The sequence below is a fragment of the Cricetulus griseus genome, chromosome 7 (assembly GCF_003668045.3).
Source record: "Cricetulus griseus strain 17A/GY chromosome 7, alternate assembly CriGri-PICRH-1.0, whole genome shotgun sequence".
NCBI classification, from domain to species: domain Eukaryota; kingdom Metazoa; phylum Chordata; class Mammalia; order Rodentia; family Cricetidae; genus Cricetulus; species Cricetulus griseus.
Window position 1 is genome coordinate 69,667,436 of NC_048600.1, and position 21,638 is coordinate 69,689,073.

General features: G+C 44.4%; 1 protein-coding gene across 1 annotated transcript in view; it reads left to right on the forward strand.

Moving 5' to 3' along the window:
* The window catches only part of G3bp1 (G3BP stress granule assembly factor 1), a 28,732-nt gene extending 14,805 nt beyond the window's left edge, over window positions 1-13,927 (forward strand). Inside the window, exons 3-12 of the mRNA XM_027427449.2 lie at window positions 557-638; window positions 2,202-2,375; window positions 4,963-5,053; window positions 6,527-6,620; window positions 8,224-8,422; window positions 9,126-9,227; window positions 10,643-10,754; window positions 10,902-11,030; window positions 11,607-11,716; window positions 12,509-13,927. Of these exons, the coding sequence (XP_027283250.1) occupies window positions 557-638; window positions 2,202-2,375; window positions 4,963-5,053; window positions 6,527-6,620; window positions 8,224-8,422; window positions 9,126-9,227; window positions 10,643-10,754; window positions 10,902-11,030; window positions 11,607-11,716; window positions 12,509-12,718 (1,303 nt within the window). The 3' untranslated portion in view covers window positions 12,719-13,927. The remainder of the gene's footprint in view (window positions 1-556; window positions 639-2,201; window positions 2,376-4,962; window positions 5,054-6,526; window positions 6,621-8,223; window positions 8,423-9,125; window positions 9,228-10,642; window positions 10,755-10,901; window positions 11,031-11,606; window positions 11,717-12,508) is intronic.
* The last annotated feature ends 7,711 nt before the right edge of the window (window positions 13,928-21,638 follow it).

A 21,638-nucleotide genomic window follows, 5' to 3' on the forward strand; every position in this document is an offset into this window, starting at 1 on the left:
TCTTCGGTGATCTTTAGTTGGCATTTGTTGTACATCTCTGTCCTTTTAATGAAAACAGAGTACAGGGTATCTGAGTGTTTAGGGGGGAGAGAGAGAGAGAGAGAGAGAGAGAGAGAGAGAGAGAGAGAGAGAGAGAGAGAGCAATAAAGGGATGAAAAGTTCATACTTCCCGCACACAGGACAACTGCCCACTGCCTTCTCAGGTGGGAAGGCACTGACTCTTTGGTTCATGACAGGGCAGCTGTCCTCAGCTGAAGCAGGAACTTGACTTTGATTTTAAGTGCCTGGCTTTGCTGACAAACTCCAAGCTCCTTCCCAACATGATCATCCTACCCTGAAACCTGGAAGTCGGGACTTGAAAACCACACACATGCCTCTTTGACTGAGACTGGTGCTGACTCTGGGTGTGTGTGTGTGTACAATGGATTTATCATGCACAAACATAGAGGCCCTGCTGTGAGCCTGCCAGTGAGGTGGATAGGGATCAAGCCTGAACACTAAGTACCTCATCTGCGTGTCCTTGAAGATGAGAAGTAAATTGCCTTCTCTTGTACAGATTTTATGGAAAGAACTCTTCCTATGCCCACGGGGGCTTGGATTCCAACGGGAAGCCAGCGGATGCGGTCTATGGGCAGAAGGTGGGTGCCATGGCCCAGTAGTAGAAGAGGAGGTAGCTTCTTGCCTACCAGGCAGTTAGTTCCTCGGGAGGGTGGCTCCTCTTTAATTCCTTGGTTTGCTGAAATGCCATTTCTGTGTTAGCTGGCTTCTATACAGCAATGTCATTTCTAAACTTAAAAGGTGTTCATTCAAGACAGCTATTTGATATCTTATTTTGGTTTTTCAAGACAGGGTTTCTCTGTGTAGCAGCTCTGGCTGTCCTGGAACTCATGCTGTAGACCAGGCTGGCTTTGAACTCACTGAGATCCTCCTGCTTCTGCTTCCCAAGTGCTGGGATTAGAGGCATGTGCTACTACGCCCGGTATTTTGTTTTTTGACACATAATTTTGATACATGTTTTTGGCTGTCCAGGAGCTTGCTATGAATATCCTGCCTCAGCTTCTCAAGTGCTTGGATTGTACATATATATAGCAGGACAGTTATTTTTTTAAGGGGCTGAGCTGTGATCACTGGAACCAGAGCACACACACACACAGACAGTTTATATTATATAAACAGCAGTGTATACATTCCCTTTATCTGTGTTGTATTGGGAAATTTTTACTTTTTAATTTTTTTTTAAGGCTATATTTTTGTTTTGTGTGTATGAGTGTTTTGCCAACATACATGTCTGTGTACCATGTGCATGCCTAGGGCCTGAGGAATCTGGGAGAGTGCTTGGATCCCTGGGAACTGGAGTTGCAGGTGATTGAGCTGCCATGTGGGTTCAGGGAAGTGAGCATAGGTCCCTCTAAGAGCAGTAAGAGATCTTAGCCATGGAGCCATCTCCTGCTCTGAGATGTTTGCATTTATTGATTTTTGGGTGAGTGTGACTGCCATGGCATACATGCATACGGAGGTCAAAGGGCACCTTTTCAGGAGCTCTGTTTCTGCCCTAGAGATCACATGTGGATCATTAGGCCTCACCAGCCTGGGATTATTTATTTATTATTATTTATGATTTATTTTTAGCTAGGTGTAAACTAGGTGTTAATTACAGTCCTATAGAAGTCTCTGGTTTTGTTGAGTACTGTTCTCACTGTTGAGGCAAAACACCCAATAGAAGCATTTAGGCAGGAAGGACTGTTGAGGCTCATGGTTCAAGGGTGTTGGTTGGTCCATCAGAGTGGGGCTGTAGCAAGGGCACGAGGTAAGTACTGGTACTTAGTTCCCATCCTCTTTTATACAACACAGGGCCCTAGCCTGTGGAATGGTGGTGTCCACGGTTAGGATGGATCTTCACATCATAATTGACCTAATCTAGAGACTCCAGGCATGCCTCCTAGGCAGCCCTAGCTACTGTCAAGCTCACTGAAGCCGTGGAATGAGTTTTTGCCCTTCAGTGTGCTTGTTTTGTTGCTCTTGATTGCTTTGAGACTCTGCTCAAGGAGCTTGTGGGAATAGGAGGTAGGGCTGAGTGTCAAGGACCTGATCTGAGAGAACACAGGGAGATGCCAGGCTCTGATTTGGTGCTGGTAGCTGCTACTGTCTTAGTTTTGGAACTGCTGAGTTCCTGGGGATTGACTCTTGCCTCCATTCCTCAGGAAATCCATAGGAAAGTGATGTCTCAAAACTTCACCAACTGCCACACCAAGATCCGCCACGTGGATGCTCACGCTACTCTGAATGATGGGGTGGTGGTCCAAGTGATGGGGCTACTGTCCAACAACAACCAGGCTCTGCGGAGGTTCATGCAGACCTTTGTTCTTGCTCCTGAGGTATGTTGGCTCTGTAGTGAGAGAGCACTTAGAGACTGTGTGTAGTCTCTAGATTCCTGGCAGCCCAGGGTTATAGGTATGGCCACGGGGGTAGAGCTGATTTGTCCTTCTGGCCTGGAGCTCTGTGTATGGTGTCCTCACTGGCCCAGGGAGATGTGTGTGTGTGTGTGGGGGGGGGGGTCCTTTTCCTTCTAAACTATTTGAAATGAATACTTTGTATGTATTCAGCTGGTGTTTCCTCAGGACAAGTAATTCTGTCCCATAACCATCCTGTTGTTACCAAATTCAGGAAATCTCACTCAATAATCTATATTTAAATTTCAGAGACTGTGCCAGTATAGTCTTCATAGTAGTTTTGTTTTTCCCGATTCCAGATTTCATTGTGTTCCCCTGGTAGTGTCTGGTTCTCCATCATTTGTACCTTACTCTTCTGATTTGCTTGGCATTGACAGTTCTGAAGAGCACAGTCCACATTTCATGTGTTTTTCTTCTAGTCATGTGTTTTTCTTCTAGTCATCATTTAGTGGCCATAATGCCGTTTAGTGCCTCTGGTTTCCCCAGGTAATGTGTACAGGTCTTGCCACTGAAGTCAGGTAGCTTTTGTATCTGGTTTGTAATCGGTGACCAATTCTTGGGTCCTGTATAGATGTGCTGCTCTTTCTCAGAGTTTGGTATGCTATCATTAGTCTTCATTGGAGGTTCTTGGCTGAGAGGATGGATGACAGATGGCAATGTCTGGTCTCACCCACCATCCTGTGTTCATTCATTATTGGCATTATCTTATAAAGGACCCCCCCCCATCATTCATGTATTTCTAGTATTTTTAGTGTGTTATTCATTAATAACTGTTAAACATATCCCTCATGTCCTGGGCCTAGTCAGTGGGAACCCTTCATGCTGTCCTGGTGTGGGCACAGGATGCTTTATGCCCTTGTGCCCTGGCCCCTTAGGCCCCATTGGAGAATTAGCTTGTTCCGTTCATGGTGGTTCTTTGTAGTTAGGCTTCCAAAGGTTGCACAGGTGGGTGATGGATGCCATCTGTGCCTTCTGCAGAGAGCCAGGGTGGGAAGCTGCGTAAGTATGGAGTCTGCTTATAAGGACTTGCTGAATAACTGTTTTCTCCCGAATTCATCTAAAAAATTCTTTTTAGGTGGTAAAAATTACTATCCCTATCTTTAAAAGAATTGGGGGGGGGTGTTTTAAGATAGGGTTTCTTTGTGTATCTCTGGCTGTCCTGGAATTTGCTCTGTAGACCAGGCTGGCCTCGACTCTCCTGCATTGCCTCCCAAGTGCTGATATTAAAGGAGTGCACCACTGCTGCCTGGCAGATGTTTTTGTTTAGAGATAAAATCTCATTAATGTAGCTCAGACTGTCCTGGATATCCTGGTGATCCTCTTGACTCAGCCTCCCAAGAGCTAGGATTACAGGTATGTACCATCATTGAGTGTGTAGTCAAGGTTTTTGAAGGAAGATTTACATTAACATGTAAAATACTTGGCAGCCATGGTGGTATATACATGTAATTCCAGCTTTAAAAACTGTTTTTGTTTTATGTGTTTGCATGCATGTAGTGTGCTCAGAGGTCAGAGGAGGGCAGTGGATCCCCATGTGGGTGCTGAAAATTGAACTAGGGTCTTCTGCAAAAGCACTGAGCCATCTTTCCAGTCCAGCAGTTCCAGCTGTTGAGAAGCTGAGGCAGGAGGCTTGCTAGCTTGAAACCAGTCCACAGTAAACCAAGAGATGATATCTCAAAGGAGGAGGAGGACAGATGACTTTTCCCCATGGGGAGGATTTTACAGTTTATATTGCTCGTCATACAGGTTCTTCATAATTCTTTTTTGTCTTTCAAAGGGAGCATTAAGAAAAATGTATTGTTGGATAAACCATGTCAATACACAAATCACTTGTACTTTTATGTGGTTGAGGGAACAACCTTAGAAATTGGACCGACAGTAAATGAGATAATTGGATTTGGGCTTAAGTATGTCTAAACCCACACGAGAGATCTTTAGATATACTACCATGACTACTAGATTAATATTGTAATGTAAGAGTTAGGACATTTTAGATCCCTTGAGACTACAATGTTTGTAAATGGTTGAAAAGTTGTCTTTGGCATCCTACAAAAGAGTTTTGCGGATTTCTCTCTCTGTCTCTGAGTGTCCATCTGGTGGTAAGGATGAATATTTTAACAATATGTCCATGTAGTTCTTTACAACTGTGTATGAACAGGATTTTACACAGTAGGGCATTCAGTCTTGGCATAGATGACTTTGGCTGTCATGAGTGCTGTTGCCATTTAACACTCTGTTCTTCCCCGGGTTATCAGAAGCCAACCTATATTATTATTAAAACAGAATGTTTCTAGATGTTGCCAGATGTCTGCTGGGGCAGAATCTCTCCTAGCCAAGAACTGCTGTTGTAGTGATTTGTGGGTTGTTTGTTTCTTTTTTGTTTGTCCATCATGGCAGTGGGAATATGTGGCAGCTGGCTACATGCATCAGAAGCAGAAAATAGAGAGATGAATGCTCATGATTCAGTTTTTTATAAGTCTGAATAACTGAAAACTTGTTGCTGACATTTCAGGGTTCTGTTGCTAACAAGTTTTATGTGCACAACGACATCTTCAGATACCAAGATGAGGTCTTCGGTGGCTTTGTCACTGAACCTCAGGATGGTAAGTGTGAAGCCACAGACAGTTTGTTGTGTGGGATTTGTAAGTGGCATCAGGTTGACTTATGAGAGTGTTTTTGGTTAATTAATCTTATCAGAGCATGGGGATTCTCCTAGTTAATGTGAATGGTTAGTTTCTCCTGGGTTAGAAACAGCCTGGCTCAGTGTAGAACACGATGCAGAGGGCCTGGCACACCTGTGCTGCCCTGGGTGGTGGTGGAAGGTGTGCAACCCTTCCTCTAGGAACCCCACTTTTGTAGAATGGGCAGTCAAGGTGCCTGCCTTTGCTCTGCAGGGAATGCTGTCCTGAAGTTTTGGGCTTTTGACAGTGTGGATGATGGATGGAAGAAAGAAAGGGTAGGGTGGAGTGTGCAGAGTCAAACCCGTGGAGAGTAGTCTCTGTACCACACCCAGCTCTAAGTAGAAGCCTGTTGGGTGCATTTCTCCATCCTGTAGGCTAGGTAACTCAGCTAACAAGGTGAGGTGTCCTACTACTGCAGACCCATGGTCTGAGTAAGTTGTGGTTTTGGCTTTTCGAGAGGTTGTTTGGCTTTTTATTACATCAATCACAGGCACATATCTTCACACAGTGTAATCAAATATCTCAAAACAGAGATCTTAATATTCTTTCTTTATTCTGTATGTTTAGTGTTTTGATTATTATGTGGCAATTTTTTTTTTTTTTTTTTTTTTTTTTTGGTCAATTTATTGACCTTGCTCCATAGTGTTCCTCACAAAGTCTGATATTTTCTTTCTGAGAAGGAATTTCACATCACTCTGTTATTGCTAATTAACTGCATCCCTGGGGAAGGGGAGTCTCTTGAGGGTATAGATTTGAGAGATTCCCAAACCGTTTTCCTCTGGGATATAGGCCATCCTGATGAGAACCATGTGAGCACAGCAGTGGGCAAGAACTGAAATCACATGCTGGCTTGTTCTCTAGTCTCCAAATTTACTTGGCTGCAGAAGTGCCTTCTGGGCTGGTTTTGTAATAAACACAGGTGCTCTATTGATCAGTTTTCACTCCTTTTGTGTACTTGATTTTTCTCAGCTGAGACAGATGAGACAGATGAGCCCAGTGCAGAGTAAACCTCCCCTATCCCATCCCAGAATTCAGAGCAATTACAAATCCTGCACCAGACAGCTCAGTTTCTCTTGCTTTGATAAAATGCCCCAACTTGGGGAAGAAAGGTTTTGTTTTGTTTTGCTTTTGGCTCACAGTTTAAGGGGGCCAAGTTGATCATGGTAGGGGAGGCATGGTGACAGGCAGGTGAGGTGCGTGGCAGGAGCAGGAAGCAAAGAGCCTTTTCCTTTTTAAAAAGTCTGTTCTTAAAATGCTTGAGTTTTCCCTCAAAGTCTTTACCAAATTGCCCTGCTTTCTTTGGTGTGTTTTTCTTTGTGTCTATAGTAGAAATTGTAAGTTAAGGAACTTGTGGGTTTAGAGTGATCATACTTATTTTACATATTTTCCTCCTAGAATCTGAGGAGGAAGTAGAAGAACCTGAAGAAAGACAGCAGACACCTGAGGTGGTGCCTGATGATTCTGGGACTTTCTATGAGCAGACGGTCAGGTAAGGGAACTTTTCTTCACATGCCCAGGCTTGCAACAAGAAGTTGAATTGTGTTGGAGACAGACATGTCTTCTAAGGATTAATCTCAGGCAACGAGCAGAGTCTGGATGTATGTAGTAAGTACTGAGTTTGATGCTCAGCACTTCCTAAGTCAGGTGTAGAGACATATAATCCCATGTTTCAGAGGCTGAGGTGAGAGGATTGCTGTGAGTTTCCTTATAGCCCCTGTAGGCTGTGAGGAAAGCAATGGTAATTTTCTAGGAAAATATTTTGTTATTTTTGACTAGGTAGCAATATGCAAATTGTTTATTTTTATAGCATGTACTGTGAAAACTGTTTAGATAATATTTATGAGTTACTTGTTTGGTTCAGGCTACTAAATTGTCTTGGAGACAGGAGTGTTGACTGTGTAGCTGAGACCAGTCTGGAACTTTAAGAGTCATTTGTCCCAGCCTTCCAGATTCTGGGATTGCAGGTGTGCACACAAGTATCAGAAGGATTTACTTAATTAGATGAATAAAATTTCAAAGCCATAAGCCAAGTAGTAATTATATAAGTTTCACAGTCCAGTACTGTGGCTCAGAGAAGGCTGGGTGGAGCAGGATATTTTGATTTCTGAGACCCCATGATGGAAGGACTGTTCCTGCAAGCTAGTCTCTGACCTCCTCCCCATAATAAGTAAATGCAATAAAAATTTTAAGGTTGTCCTGGGAACTGGAGAGACTTCTCAGCTTCAATACGAGTATAGTGTCTTTGGTTTTTGTTTTTGTTTTTGTTTTTTGTCCTGCTCCTGGGGCAGAAATGTTGTACTGTTGCTATGGATGTTCCCCGTGTCAATACTTAGTACTCAAACCTTTCAAATGTTTATCAAGGTGTGGTCATACCTGTTCACTCTGGATCAGAGTGAAGAATGCGCTTTACCATAGACCTACTGAGATCAGGTGCTGGGAGGAAAAACATGGCTAGGGACAGTGTGTTTGACAACTGGTGTGAAAATGTGACCACTGTTTTGAGGTGTGACTGATGTCTTCTCTCTCAGAATTCCTTGTAGGTCTTTTTTTTCTTTGCCATTTTTTTTTCTTTTTAAGATTTATTTATGTATTTTATGATGTTATGGATATGAGTGTTTTGTCTATATTATGTCTGCGCGTCAGAATAGGACATTGGCTCACATACAGTTGTGAGCTGCCATGTGGTTGATGGGAATTGAACTCAGGACCTCAGAGAAAAGCAGCCAGTGCTCTTAACCACTGAGCCATTTATCTCTTTAGCCCCCTTGTGTGTTTTTATGGGAGCTGTTTTGTGTGGCTAAAGACACATTTGATAACACTTACTGCCTTGGATTTTGAGACTGGCTGGCCTTACTAGTCCTGTTGTGCCTGAGCTAGGCCTCAGAGACCAGAGAGTTTGATCTTTCTCCATTCAATACATATAAAAAAGCTAATTTTTAGTAACTGAATGAGTCACTTGATTCTGTTTGATCCTTCTGACCATATGTTCATTAGAATTTAGCAAACAGCTTTCTCTGGAGTCATTAGGTGGCTTGAAGTGTTTGAGTGAGTCATGGAGACAGGCTTACATTTCTTAATCTCTCCCATGACAGCAACGACTTAGAGGAGCATTTAGAGGAACCTGTTGTGGAGCCGGAGCCAGAGCCAGAGCCAGAGCCGGAACCAGAGCCTGTGCCTGACATCCAGGAGGACAAGGCTGAGCCTGCATTGGAGGAAGCTGCTCCTGAGGATGTGCAAAAGAGTGCTTCTCCGGCCCCAGCAGATGTTGCTCCAGCACAGGAGGATTTGAGGGTATGGCTTGTGGCTTAGCACTGTGATCCTGTTTCTTGTTGTGCTAAAGATCAGTCCTAGGCCCTGAGTACATGTGCAGTGTCCTGGCATTGGCTGCTACAGAGACTGCTGCTGGGGAGACTGATTCTCATTTCTCCCAGGCTGGCCTCAAACTCCATATAAAGCTGACCTTGAACTTCTGATCCTGATCTCCATCTCCCGAGAACTGGCCTTGTAGTTATGTGCCACCATGCCTGATTTATAAGCTGCTAACTGAGCCACATCCTCACTCTCTGCTAGTTCATGTATTTAGTTATATGTTTTGGTTTTTGGAGACAGGGTTTCTCTGTGTAGCCCTGGCTGTCCTGGAACTTGCCCTGTAGGCCAGGCTGGCTTTGAATTGAGAGATCCTCCTGCCTCTGCATCTTGAGTGCTGGGATTAAAGGTGCTCCTGGCCTTCTGCTAGTTTATTATTAAGATCTCTTTTTCTCTATTATAATTACTTGATTGACTTTGAACTGGTCTCGCTGTGTATCCCAGGTTAGCCTTTCTTAGTCTTCAAAGTATTGGGATTAGAGGGGTGTACTGGTATGCTTGGTTGCTTCCTAGACAGTTATAAGCTGTTCTCAGTTTATAGGCTGCAGAAGCTGTAGACTCTGCTGCCTGTGATTGGGAAGCAGAAGTTAGTGACTCTATTGCTCTGATGTGTCTTGTTCTCCCCTAGACGTTTTCTTGGGCATCTGTGACTAGTAAGAACCTTCCTCCCAGTGGGGCTGTTCCAGTGACGGGGACACCACCCCATGTGGTAAAAGTGCCACCTTCACAGGTAAGGGTCTGAATCTACGCCTTGGTAGATTTAACCACTTTGGAAGTGAGCCTCAACAGGTGTAGAGAATGGGAGCCTGGTGTACTGGGAGGGGGAGAGAAGAGGAGGTAGGTGGTGGTGGTTCACTCATGGGTTCATTGAGGACCCAGTAGCATGGTGAACTATGCTGTAGCCAGAGTAGCACTTGGCCAGAAAGCAGGGTCTTCTTGGTTTGAAGTTTTCTTTCTGTGAGGGTATGTGTATACACATGGGTCTGTGCATGCGTGTGGAAGCAGATGCCAACTTCAGATATTGTTCCTTGAGGCCCTGCACTTTTTATTTAATTTTTTTTTTTTTTTTTTAAGGCAATGTCTTTGTAGAACTGGAGCTCTCAAATTAGGTGAAGTTGGCTAGTCAGCCTCAAGGAGCTACCTATCCTCCTTAGAGCCAGAATTGTCATTTTTTAGCTTAATGATTTTGTTTAAGAAAATAGGCAAGGGGTGGAAGAGATGGCTCAGCTCTTAGGAGCATTTACTGCTCTTGGAGAGGACTGGGATCATTTCCCAGCAACCACAGTGGCTCACAGATGTCCAGTCCGAGGGCCTCTCTAGGTGGTGAATGCACTTGGTACAGAGAGACTTGTGCAGGAACAGATGATTTTTTGTTGTTTTTTCAAGACAGGGTTTCTCTGTAGCTTTGGAGCCTATCTTGGAACTTATTCTACTGTAGAACAGGCTGGCCTCAAACTCACAGAGATCCATCTGCCTTTGCCTCCAAGTGCTGGGATTAAAGGCATTTGCTGCCACCATCTGGCAGGAACACATAATTTAATAAAATTATTTTTATTGTTTGATATGGGTATTTTGCCTGCAAGTATGTTTGTGCATCACACACCTGTCAGCTGTCTTTGGAGGCCAGAAGAGGGCATAGTGGTTCCTGGGACTACAGTTATAATTATGAGCAAGCAGGTGGGTTTTGGGAACCGAACTTTGGTTCTTAGGAAGAGCTACCAGTGCTCTGAACTCTGAAATGTCATGTGGGTGGGTAGCTGGATTAATGGCTCAGTGGTTAAGGGCTCTTAATGCTCTTGCAGTGTATCTGGGTTCACAACTGTCTGTAATTAATTCCAATTCCAGGGGATCCAATGCCCTCTTCTGGCCTTCTCCAACACAGACATACACATAGTGTATAGGTAGGCATGCAAGAAAACACTCATACACATAATATAAAACTAAATAACAAGGGTGGTGAGATGGCTTAGTGGGTAAAGGCACCTGCCACCAAGCCTCACAACCTGAGTTGGATGTGTGGAACCCACTTGTATGTGTGTGTGGCACTTACACATAATAAATGTAATTAAATTTTTTAAAAAAGGAAATTACCATCAGATAAGCTACTTTGGCTTCCCACAAAGGATAATCAGTAACCTTTTTCAGCCTCGTCCAGAATCTAAGCCTGAATCTCAGATTCCACCACAAAGACCTCAGAGAGATCAGAGAGTTCGAGAGCAACGGATCAATATTCCTCCTCAGAGGGGACCCCGGCCAAGTAAGAGCTTTGGCGACTTGTCTGGCTTGGGATGGTTTTAAGAGGAGAATGTATCTTGACCTGGCTGGTGCAGTGGAACGATTTGGTTTTGGGTGGGGGGAATCTTGTTTGTGAAGGGTCTCTGAGACTCTTGTTTTGTCTTTGAAGTCCGTGAGGCTGGTGAGCCAGGAGATGTGGAACCTCGGAGGATGGTGAGGCACCCTGACAGTCACCAGCTCTTCATCGGGAACCTGCCACATGAGGTTGACAAGTCGGAACTGAAGGATTTTTTCCAAAGTAGGTGCTTGAGTCTCAATGTGGTCCTGATTTCCTAGACAGCATCACACAGTGGAGGCACAGGTGTAATGTCAGGTTTTCTAGTAACAAGGAGTGGGCTTAAGGCCTGGTTAGTCCAATTCCGAAATGAACCTTCCTTTCCACAAACATGACTTCTGCCTGAGCAGTCACTCCAAAATAAGTGTCATAGCTGTCACTTCCCTTGAGCGTGACACCAAGTGGAAGATTCCACCCTGATCTCAGTGTCATGAGTTGCAGGTGTGCTACAGCGTTGCATGACACTCCTTCACAGTGGTGAATAAGGAGCATGTGAGAGGTGTAATGCATTGTCTTTTACACTTGGGTCCGCTCGCCAAGATCCAAAGTTCACAAAGTTCACAAACCCCATGGCCTGGAACCCTTAGATCTTGGTTAGTATAGGCATTCATCTAAGGGGCATTTGAACTCTCTTTTTGCATTTTAGTTTGACATCTTGGAAATCATTTTAAATTCATTAGCACATCTTGCTCTTGATGTAAGCTGAATGCTGTAAAACTGGGTGCCTGCAAGGAAATTGTGAGCTCTTTGCACTTACAGATTATGGGAACGTGGTGGAGCTGCGCATTAACAGTGGCGGGAAGTTGCCCAACTTCGGTTTTGTTGTGTTTGATGATTCTGAGCCTGTTCAGAAGGTCCTCAACCATAGGGTAAGTAGATTTGCATCTCTCTGTGTGTGTTTTAAGATTTATTTTTATTTTATGTGTATGCGTTTTGACTTCATGTATGTATGTGTGCCAGGTGTGTGCGGTGCTCTTAGATTGAGAAAATTGGGGACACATCCCCTGGCAGTGGAGTTAGCTATTTTGATAACTCCCAAGGCTTCTGACCATGCATATGACACTTCAAGTACTTTCCACCTCTGCATTTCACTGACGTTTACTGCACTCATTTCAGTGTTTGTTTGTTTGTGGGTTTAGCACTACCTCCTTGTGTGTCACTTTCCATGCAGGAGGCCATGTTCACATTCAACTCCAAAGCTGTGGAGGCGTCTTTTTTTTTTTTTTTTTTTTTTAATCAACGGATCTCTCTGATGCGTTTCTCTGGCTTTGGAGGCTGTCTTGGAACTAGCTCTTGCAGACCAGGCTGGTCTCAAACTCTCAGAGATCCGCCTGCCTCTGCCTCCTGAGTGCTGGATTAAAGGCGTGTGCCTCCCCCCCCCCCCCCCCCCCCCCCCCCCCCCCCCCCCCCCCCCCGCCGGATGCGTCTATCATTGAGTTTACCTGAAGTTTGAGTTACTTATGTTTCCAGGGCTGTTTAGACTCTTTTCTACTCCCTGAACAGCTCACCACAGGTGCATGTATTAGTTCAACAGAAGCAGGTTTGTGAGAACTAGTTGGTTGAAAGCTGCTTGCTCCTTAGGGTTGTGTTGTTCACTTCTGATAGTCACGGTCAGGGTCAGGAGCCGGACTCAGTGTCTGCTTTCTTTGTTCCTCACACAGCCCATCATGTTCCGAGGCGCAGTCCGTCTGAATGTGGAAGAGAAGAAGACTCGAGCTGCCAGGGAAGGAGACCGCAGGGATAACCGCCTTCGGGGACCTGGAGGCCCCCGTGGTGGGCCGAGTGGTGGGATGAGAGGCCCTCCCCGCGGAGGCATGGTGCAGAAACCAGGCTTTGGTGTGGGCAGGGGGATTACAACTCCAAGGCAGTGAATTACTTGGCCCAGATCTCCACACAGCACACAGCCCTGGCTCCTGCAGAATGGTGAATTCCTTCAACCAGCCTTTGGTGTCTTGGAGTAGTCTATTATAAACTGCTCAAGTTTGTACAATTTTAATTTCGCTTGTGTTCATGGTGTGTGCCCCCCACTTCCCCTTTCCTCCCCTGACCTTTTAGTCCTTCACTTCCAGTTTTCTGGAACGATACTTTAGGAGGAGTAGGATTTTAAGAAGAGGAGGGAGTCTCACCTTCCTGCTCACGCTGCAGATACAGACTGGAGTGTAACGGCCATTCCCCAAAGGAGCGCGTCTCGCTTCTCACTGACAATGGATGTTTCATTTGTTGGGAGACACAGGATTTGATAAACATTTTGGAAGCAGGAAAAATCCATGTTATCTGTCAAGAGTCACGACTCCGTTCTGGTGTGGAAAAATTGCCTTTTGGCAACTGCCACTGGGTCCCTGCTGGTGTGGCTAACTGAATAAAAGGTGTTTCCAGAACTTTGTTCTTTTGACATGTGATTACCAAACAGTTCCAAACATCTGTTTTTACCATTGGATTTTAATTGTGACGTAGCCTGTCAATGTCTAGAACGCAGCTAAGGATTTTTGTTGAACTGTTAGTTTTTTTGAGGTAGAGTTTTTCATGTTTTATTTGTATTTGTAAAAAAAAAAAAAAAGAAAAAAAGGACAAAAATCCCCGCAAGAAAACAAACCCCAAATCTGATAACAAAACCAAGCAAAACTGTGCCTTCTATTTATCTTTGATTCTGGCCCTGGCAATTGTTTAAAGAAAAGTAATAAAGATTCTAGATTTGTTTTCAGATTCAGAGTATGTGGGGGAACTGTAGAATTTTTTTGATCACCTGTATGTGTCGTGTTAACATTGTTCTGCCTTATCCTAAAATCACGCCTCAGACTGGACCGCTTTTGAGGAAGGTGCTTCTGTGAGGCCTCTGACCTCAGTGGCTGACGGGCCACATTCTACTCTGCTGTCTATCGGGTTCCTGATAGGCCCCTCAGAAGGATTTGGCTTGAATCTTGGACTTGGCTAATGTACTCCAGGGTCTGCATATTTTTTTTCTTTAAATCATAGCCATATGGTAAATTTTCTATTTTGTTACGGTTCTCTTTTACTGATGGACATGCAGTGGGTGTTTCTTGGAAAAGGCCAATTTTTATTAAAATATTTCTGGAAGAAAACTTCATTTGACAATGTAGACTGCTAAAACTCACTTCACAGTGTTGTGTTGAGTGCTGTGTGTGAAGTGGGTGAAGGTTTTGTTTATACAGACTTGGTGTGTGAATAACCAGATTGTCAAATCTAACTTTTCCTAATGTAATTTGTGTGTGTGTGTGTGGGGGGGAATGGGGTGGGGGAGTTTCACACATGGGTGTACCACAGCATACTTGTAGGAGTCAGAGGACAGATTGGGTGCCAGTCCTTATATTCTACCGTTTGAGACAGTCTTATTTTTCTCTGCGTCAGCCAGGCTAACTAGCCCATAAGCCACAGGTAGTCCAGGGACTGCAGACATGTGCCAGATCTGACTTTTCTGTGGGTTCTGGGGATTAGAGTCAGATCTTCACACTTGCACATAGCATGGTAGTCATCTCCTCACTTCCTTAATGTTCATTTTGAAAACGGTCATGGATGGGTAAGTTCGGTTTTGTTGTCAGAAAGGCTAGTTGGGATAAAAATGAGAGGTTATCAGTTTGGGCTCAGCACCTCACAGATCAGAATTTTGGCAGCACCTGCAGGTGATGACTAGCTTAGGGTCAATTTAAATATCTTCATTTCAGACCAATGATTATAACAGGTACTTGTGTAGATTACATAAAGTGTTGGGTGGCTCATGACTTTAATCCCAACACTCAGGAGGCAGAAGCATGTGTGTCTGTGTGAGGCTAACCTGCTCTATGAAGCAAGTTTGTTCCAGCCAAGGCTGCATAGTGTGACCTTGTCAAAAAACAAAAGGTAGCCATAGAGAGACAAAAGGTACCCCAGACTACTGAAAAACACAGAAGCAATGCCTTTTGGCACAGGTTTATAGTCTCAGATAATATGCCCTGGGCACAGGAAAATCTCAAGTTCAAAGCCAGCCAGGCCTTTGTAATAAGGTCTGTCTGTAAGATTCAGTAGCTCGATAAATCTAAAAATGATTTTTACAATTGAGGACTAAGTCAAATAGTAGTTCTTTATAGCCAGGAGTACTAACCTAAAGAGGTGATTGGCATTTGGCTGTGTAAATTGAGGTGTCATGGGATGTGGCTCTTACCCTCTTTGGAAATAAGGGTGACATCTGGATTGAATCTGTGGATACAGGGAATGGTGGTGGAATTGGGAGATGAAAGTGCTGTTCTCTTCAGCCTCAGATAAGTGACCTCTACTGTGCAGGCTGTGTGTGTGTGTGTGTGTGTGTGTGTGTGGAGGGGGGAGTGCCCGGGCCCGAATTGCTTGTGACAGGTTAGGGGTCTGCTTGAGCCCCACTTTACAGCAGTGGGGTTGGGATAGGGGTGCTTTGAAAGGTCATGGGCCTGACAGGACTTGGCAACACAGTTAGCACTGAGAATCTGGATGCCAGTCTGTCAATATTGATACCACATGAAGCCAAAAACAGCTTAGTAGAGGTACCCATGGTCACACAGAAAGCATAGGGTCTCTGTAAGTGGCTGCCCCTTAGCCTTCTCAGATGAAATTAAGATCTGTAGGGATGACTGCATAGTTCTTTGCCATTGAGCAGGGTCTTAACCAGTATTTTAGCTAAGTGAGTCCTACTCTTATGTGTACATGTGTGCGTGTTTGTGTGAATGTTTACCATGTGTGTGCAGGTGCCTAGGGAATCAGAAGATGTTGATGACCCCCCTGGAGTTGGAATTACAGGTGAGTGGGCCCTTCTACATAGGTGCTGGTAACCGAACTCGTGTCCTGGAAGGGCAGCAAAATGTTCTGAGCCACTGAGCATCTTTCTCCAGCCCTGAGTCTGTTAGAAGTAAGTAAATCTTAACCAAAACTGTTTTATTTGCTTTCATGGTGAGGTGGTATTCCTGTGTTCTTCAATCTCAGCTGCTGCTGGGGGGCCAGCTGGATAGTTAGTTGGATAGTTAAAATAAGGGCCTGTGGCACATACTTGTCTGGTGTACAGAAGGCCTGGTGAGAGAGGTTTGAATTCAGAATCAACCTTGATTATAAAGCATGAATCTGTCTCAAAAACAATACAACAAAAACAAGTGAACCCATTTAATTTTCATGTATACCCTGTGGATTATGGCACAATAAAAAGGGGAGGAGATGGCGTGAAGCAGTTGGATGAACAGACAGGGTTTCTGGGTAGTGTCTTCTGTTTAATGGGAGCCCATTTCCAGCTGTGAGCTGGGTATTCTAGAATGGGATTGCCACTGCACAGACCTGAGTTGTGGCAACACTCATAGCACCCCATTCCTTTAGGAAAGTAAGCTTATTGTCTGCCTTCTACAAAACTGGTGTTCCTATTTCAGCAAGTGGTTTTTTGTAGAGGGTAGGGAAGGGTACAGGTGTGTGGTGTGTACATGTCTGTATGGAAGCCAGATGGTAACCTTTAGTTTATCTCAGGAGTCATCCACCATGTTCTTTGTTTTGAGATGGTCTCACTATGTAGCTCTAGCTGTTCTGGAACTTGCTACATAGATTAGCCGCCTCTTTAACTTTGAAGCACCTCCCTCTGTCAGAAGTTGGGTCTAGGCCATGCACTTGCAGTCTGAGTAGGTGTATAGGGAGGCACCTACGTTGAAGTCCTTAAGTGATGGCTGAGACTGTGGTACCACCACACTGGGCTCTACCTTGTTTTGTTTTATAAAGAAGTCTTCTCACTGAGACCTGTTGTTCTCACTAAGCTAGGTGGCTGGCCATTGAGCTCAGGGGATCCACCTGCCTGCCTCCCCAGTGCAGGGATTACAAATGTGTCCCACGACATGCAGCTCTGTCTTCTGCAGATTGAACTCAGGACCTCATGCTTGTGTGGCAAGCACTTTACAGAAGGAACAATCTCTCCAACCTTGCTAATGTGATGTTTTAATAGCTGAAGCTCAGCTGTCACTTTCTCTGAGGTCCTTTGGCAGTCTATATTTGGTATGTTGGTGCTTTTAGTCCCCAGGAGCAGGGTTTTGGGTGGAAACGCCACCCTGTTGTGTTCCTGCCAGGCTGTGTGTGCCACGTTATGTATCAATGACTTGTTCTTTTTTCACTTGACTCACTTGTGGGGTGAGGCTCCAGCGTGTGGAATGACAAGAGTTGGCATAATACTCCTGGACATGCTGAGCCCATAGCTTCCTGTGCCTTCTCTTCCCTGAACCATGTACCTGTGTTTCCAGACCCATCTCTCTCATACCAGTTTTTGTCAAGACCCATTTCACTGTTCAGAATTGTAAGTGAACAAATTCACCTCCCGCTTCATTTTGTTTTGTCCCTGTTCGAGGTTCTGTCCCATTCATCGTCATAAGCAGTGTCTTCCTAGATGACTCTCATGGTTCAGCCTGGAGTCGGAATCAGCTGTTTTACCACTGTGTTAAGTTCTTAGGGAACTGAGAACTGATGCTTAATTCCTGTATCCACTGAGAGGCACCTACCTTGAAGTGATGGCTGAGTCTGTGACTGGAGGTAGCCTTCGATCAGTTTCAGATTGTGTGACATTTCAGTACAGGAAATTCTTGGGAGACTGGGGGTTGGGGTGGGGGATTCATGAGTATTCTTCCTGGATGTCCCCAGTCCATTTTAGGCATTGTCCCTCTCACAAGCTCACTCAGGCTCCACCCTGCTAGAAGTGAGTGGTCAGTTTCCCTTCTTGCTCCCTGCATCCAGCCTTCAGAAAAGCCCCATCATGCTACCTCAACAGACTTGACACCACACTTCTCTCACCTCATTTCACTGGTCTTCGACTCTTTAGTCTTTCTGAAACAGCCCTGGGCTTGTATCCCACACATGTGTTTTCTCTGTCTCACCACCCTCATAGACTGTAAGCCTTTTGTGGCAGGATCTGTGAGTCGCCTTTGTTAACCCCCAATGATGTCTACCAATAAATATTCTTGACTAAACAGGTGTGTACTGATTTCTCAATATGAAGTTCTAGTGAAATGCTTCCCAGGTTATACACAGATTTTTTTTCCGGGGGGTAACTCGGATTTCAGAAGTTCTCACAGATTGGTAAGTCTAACAATTAGGAGTTAACCACAGAAAATTTCAGAAAACTTTAATTTTTTTCCATTTGAATTGGCATGGATATGTGTCTATGGATGGCTCAATAAATATACTTTTATATACAGCACAGAAAATTTTACATTCCATCTTAAAATTGCAGAAATAGATTTTTTTACAAGCAAAAAAAAAAAAAAAAAACTGAACCAAACCAAACCAAAAATAACAAAAACAAACCCTGCCATAACTTTAATGACTTCATGCAAAAAAAGGAAGGGGTCAGAGGGAATTGCCTGTTCAAGACAGAGCGTCCAATGAGGAGTAAAAATAGTACATTAAGGAAGCTGTTGCTTAGCACGCTGCTTAAGGTGGGAGCCAGACAGATCCTTAACTGCAGCTTTAAGGCCATACCTAGTTTATACATATGTACAAAGAAGTTTCCATAGAAAACACATGGTCACATTCTCTTCTGGGAAAGGATGAGGAACTTCCGTGAGTAATTCAGACCCAATTTTCCAGGTCAATTAGTCAGAGATGCCCCTGGACTGCTACTCAGCAAGCTACTTTGGCTATGTGGCTTATGGAAACCTTTCCCATTGTGGGTGATCAAGTGCTTTACAGCTCAGCCCACAGCACCCAGCTAAGCACAGACTCTTGCATCTTAGATAATTGTAGGCATCTTACCTCTAATGGACCCCACATTCACACTGGCACTGTAATAGGAAGGATGGCAGGAAGCACTTCTGTTCTAGGGTTGAAATGCCTGGGGAGTCAGTCTTGACTTCCAGGGAGCATTTCCTACTTGTTTTAAGGGGCTGACTTTTCTCCCTTGTGCACTGTGACACATTTCAGGTGAAAGCTAACTTTTCTGGGGAGGAAAAAGGAAATATGAAGTTACTCAGAGAGTCACCTGGAGTTTGTCCTGTCTAAAAAACAAGCCAGGAAACTTTTAAGACAGGTTAGTTCTATACTAATGCCTAGACGGATACACTAGAGATGATAAAGGGCAGTCCTTTGGAAGTGACTCCCAGGTCCACAGGAAGTCATTTGCTTTGGCAAGGTTTGGGTGAAACTGGAATGGCACATTGTTACCATATGGCAGTCCAGATAAGAATCAAGAACTTATAGAGTCTGAGATAGATGAGGCAAATGCAGCATCACCCCAGTGTTGTAACCACCCAGGCATGTTGAAAGCCAGTCCAATCTGGTTTGGAAGTCCCATGGCTTCTTTGAACAGTTATTTTGTTTTCATTAGTGCCATCTTTTTGAGTAGCACTCTTAGTCCTTGCATGGATCCCAACAGTGCTATCACAAGGTTGATCCTGCCAATAACAAGAAGGCTTCACAGTAGTTATGGTTTTGTCTTGACCATTTGGTTTTTGAAACAGGCTCCTGCTATGTAGCTCAGGTAGGACTGGAACTCACTATGTAGCTCAGTGTTAGATCTTTCTGCTTCTGCCTCTGTGTGCTGGGATTACAGTCATGCACCACCATAACTGGCTGTCTTGATCACTTTGTAATTCACTTTGTTTATTCCAAGTGTATGGCAACTGAAGACATGTATTTTGTCCAGTTTTTCAATTTTTTTTTTTGAGGCTACTGATGTCCTTGCTATGTCAATCTTTTGTAAGCAGAACTCTGGTTGTGTAAATTAAAAAAAAAAAATGGGAACGGTGCTCCTCACCCCTCCTCTGCTGTCTAGAGTATGTATGTCAGCATGCAGTAGGCATTGGATGTGTGTCCAGTGTGAGAAAGAAGCAGGATGAGCTCCTTTGGAGTCCAGCTCATTCATCTCACTTTAACTTGTTAGTGGTAATATTGTTATCATGGTTCCAGCATTGGAAGATGGAATCATTATGACATGAAATTGGATGACTTTGAAATGTTGTGCAATTTATCTCATCCAACACTTGAGCTTCGTTGATACCATTCTGGCTAAACTGGTGTGCTGAGAGCACACTGTCTTTTAATATGAGGTAGAAATGCATCTAACATGGAGAACGTTAACCTACCCAACTGCTTATGTGATATCCCCCTCTTTTGAGCTAAGACTTGGGCAACAATCTTTTATGGAGGGAGATACTATGAATCACTCTCCCAAAATACCCCTCCTAAATTTGCCATGGGAAGGCAATTTCCTGAGAAAAAACCTACCCCTTTGCACATTCGAACCTGCGATGGCGTGGCAGCATCTGGTTCCTGTCATCTGTATTTTCTCCTCCATACCATTTTTTCCTTGTTTGATTTTGTGCCAAGAGTAAATATTCTCTAGGTTGGGAAGTGATTTTTAGATACAGCTAAGAATGAAAACAACATGCTGGATTACTTCTCCAGGTCTGCCCTTCAGCTAGATCAACAACAAGGTGATGATGTCTGGACCACAAACTTAGCTCTAGAAACACCTTCAGTATACTGCCGAGGATATGGTTCGGTGGTAGAGCACTAGCCTTGCATGCCATGGGCTGTGGGTTCAATCCCCAGCACCACAGGGGTTGGGGAAACAGAAGCACAGGTCTCCACTGTCTGCAGCTTGTTAATCATCACAGGAAGAACTTTCCAGTGTTCCTGGGGAGCTCCATGCAGAGACACAGCTTTCAGGGCCTGGGAGACGGCTCAGTCAGTAAAGTGCTTGCTGCACAAGTTCGAGGACCTGAGTTTGGATCCCCAGACTCATATAGAAGCTGGGTACAGCAACTTCTCACCTCTGTACACACACATGTACACACACATGCTCACACACACCAGACACACCACAAAATAAAGAAGCCTGACTCCCAGGCTCCAGAGCCTTCTTAGCATTTAACGGAATGAATTGATGGCCTTTAAGATGTGAGTTCTCAGTGACTATATGCTTCCAAGATCAACAAAACATGGTTCTACCATGTGAAGTGCAGAAGAAGCTGAGCAGCCTGGGGACATCACAGGGGTCAGAAAGGAGATAGAGTCTTCTTGCTTTGTCCTGCCAAACTGCCTAATGAGACCTGCTCTGCAACATCTCCTGTAAGCGTGCCTGATAGGCACAGACCCACCTCGCCTAACCAGCCTCCAATCGATACTCTTCACCTGGAAGTGCAAACAGTACTTACATGAGGCCCCCTCATTTTACGTCTGAATCTCAGTACTTGCTCAATCTGCCCGAGAGTGCCCCGTGCCATCCATCAGATCTTCGCCTGTTCTTTACATGACCGCTCAGCTGGCTTTCCAATACATCCCAGTCTACTTTCTCTGTGGCATCCTCCATCTGCCATGCTAGTGATTGTTTTGGAACTTGAATCATTGCCTCCTATGGGGTTTTATTTGGATGCTCAGCTTTCATAGTATGCTACTTTCAGACTTAACATAACAAATGTAGGGAGGGTAAAAAGAAAGTCATAGAAAAGTTGGGAATACTTCCATTTATGTCACATGTGGTTATAGTCTGGTCTTGGCTGTGACACATGATACTATTGGAGAATTCTCTGGCCCAGTTAGATGAAGTTGTTTTGTCCAGACTGAAACATTCAAAGGCAAGTATGTAGTTTTCATTGGGAGGCCCACTGAGTCAGGCTTGGCCTTCACTAGAGTCCACTCAGAGTGAAACTGTCCTCACTACACAGATGATCTGGAGGCCCTCAGGAAAGGAGCTAACATGTTCCTGGGTACATTACTGTGACAGTTATTAAGCCTGTTTTGCCAACACCCTGGTTTTGGGGTGGAGCTGCAGCTGATGCCAGGCGAGTCCTGGGAAATAGCAGGAAAAACCTT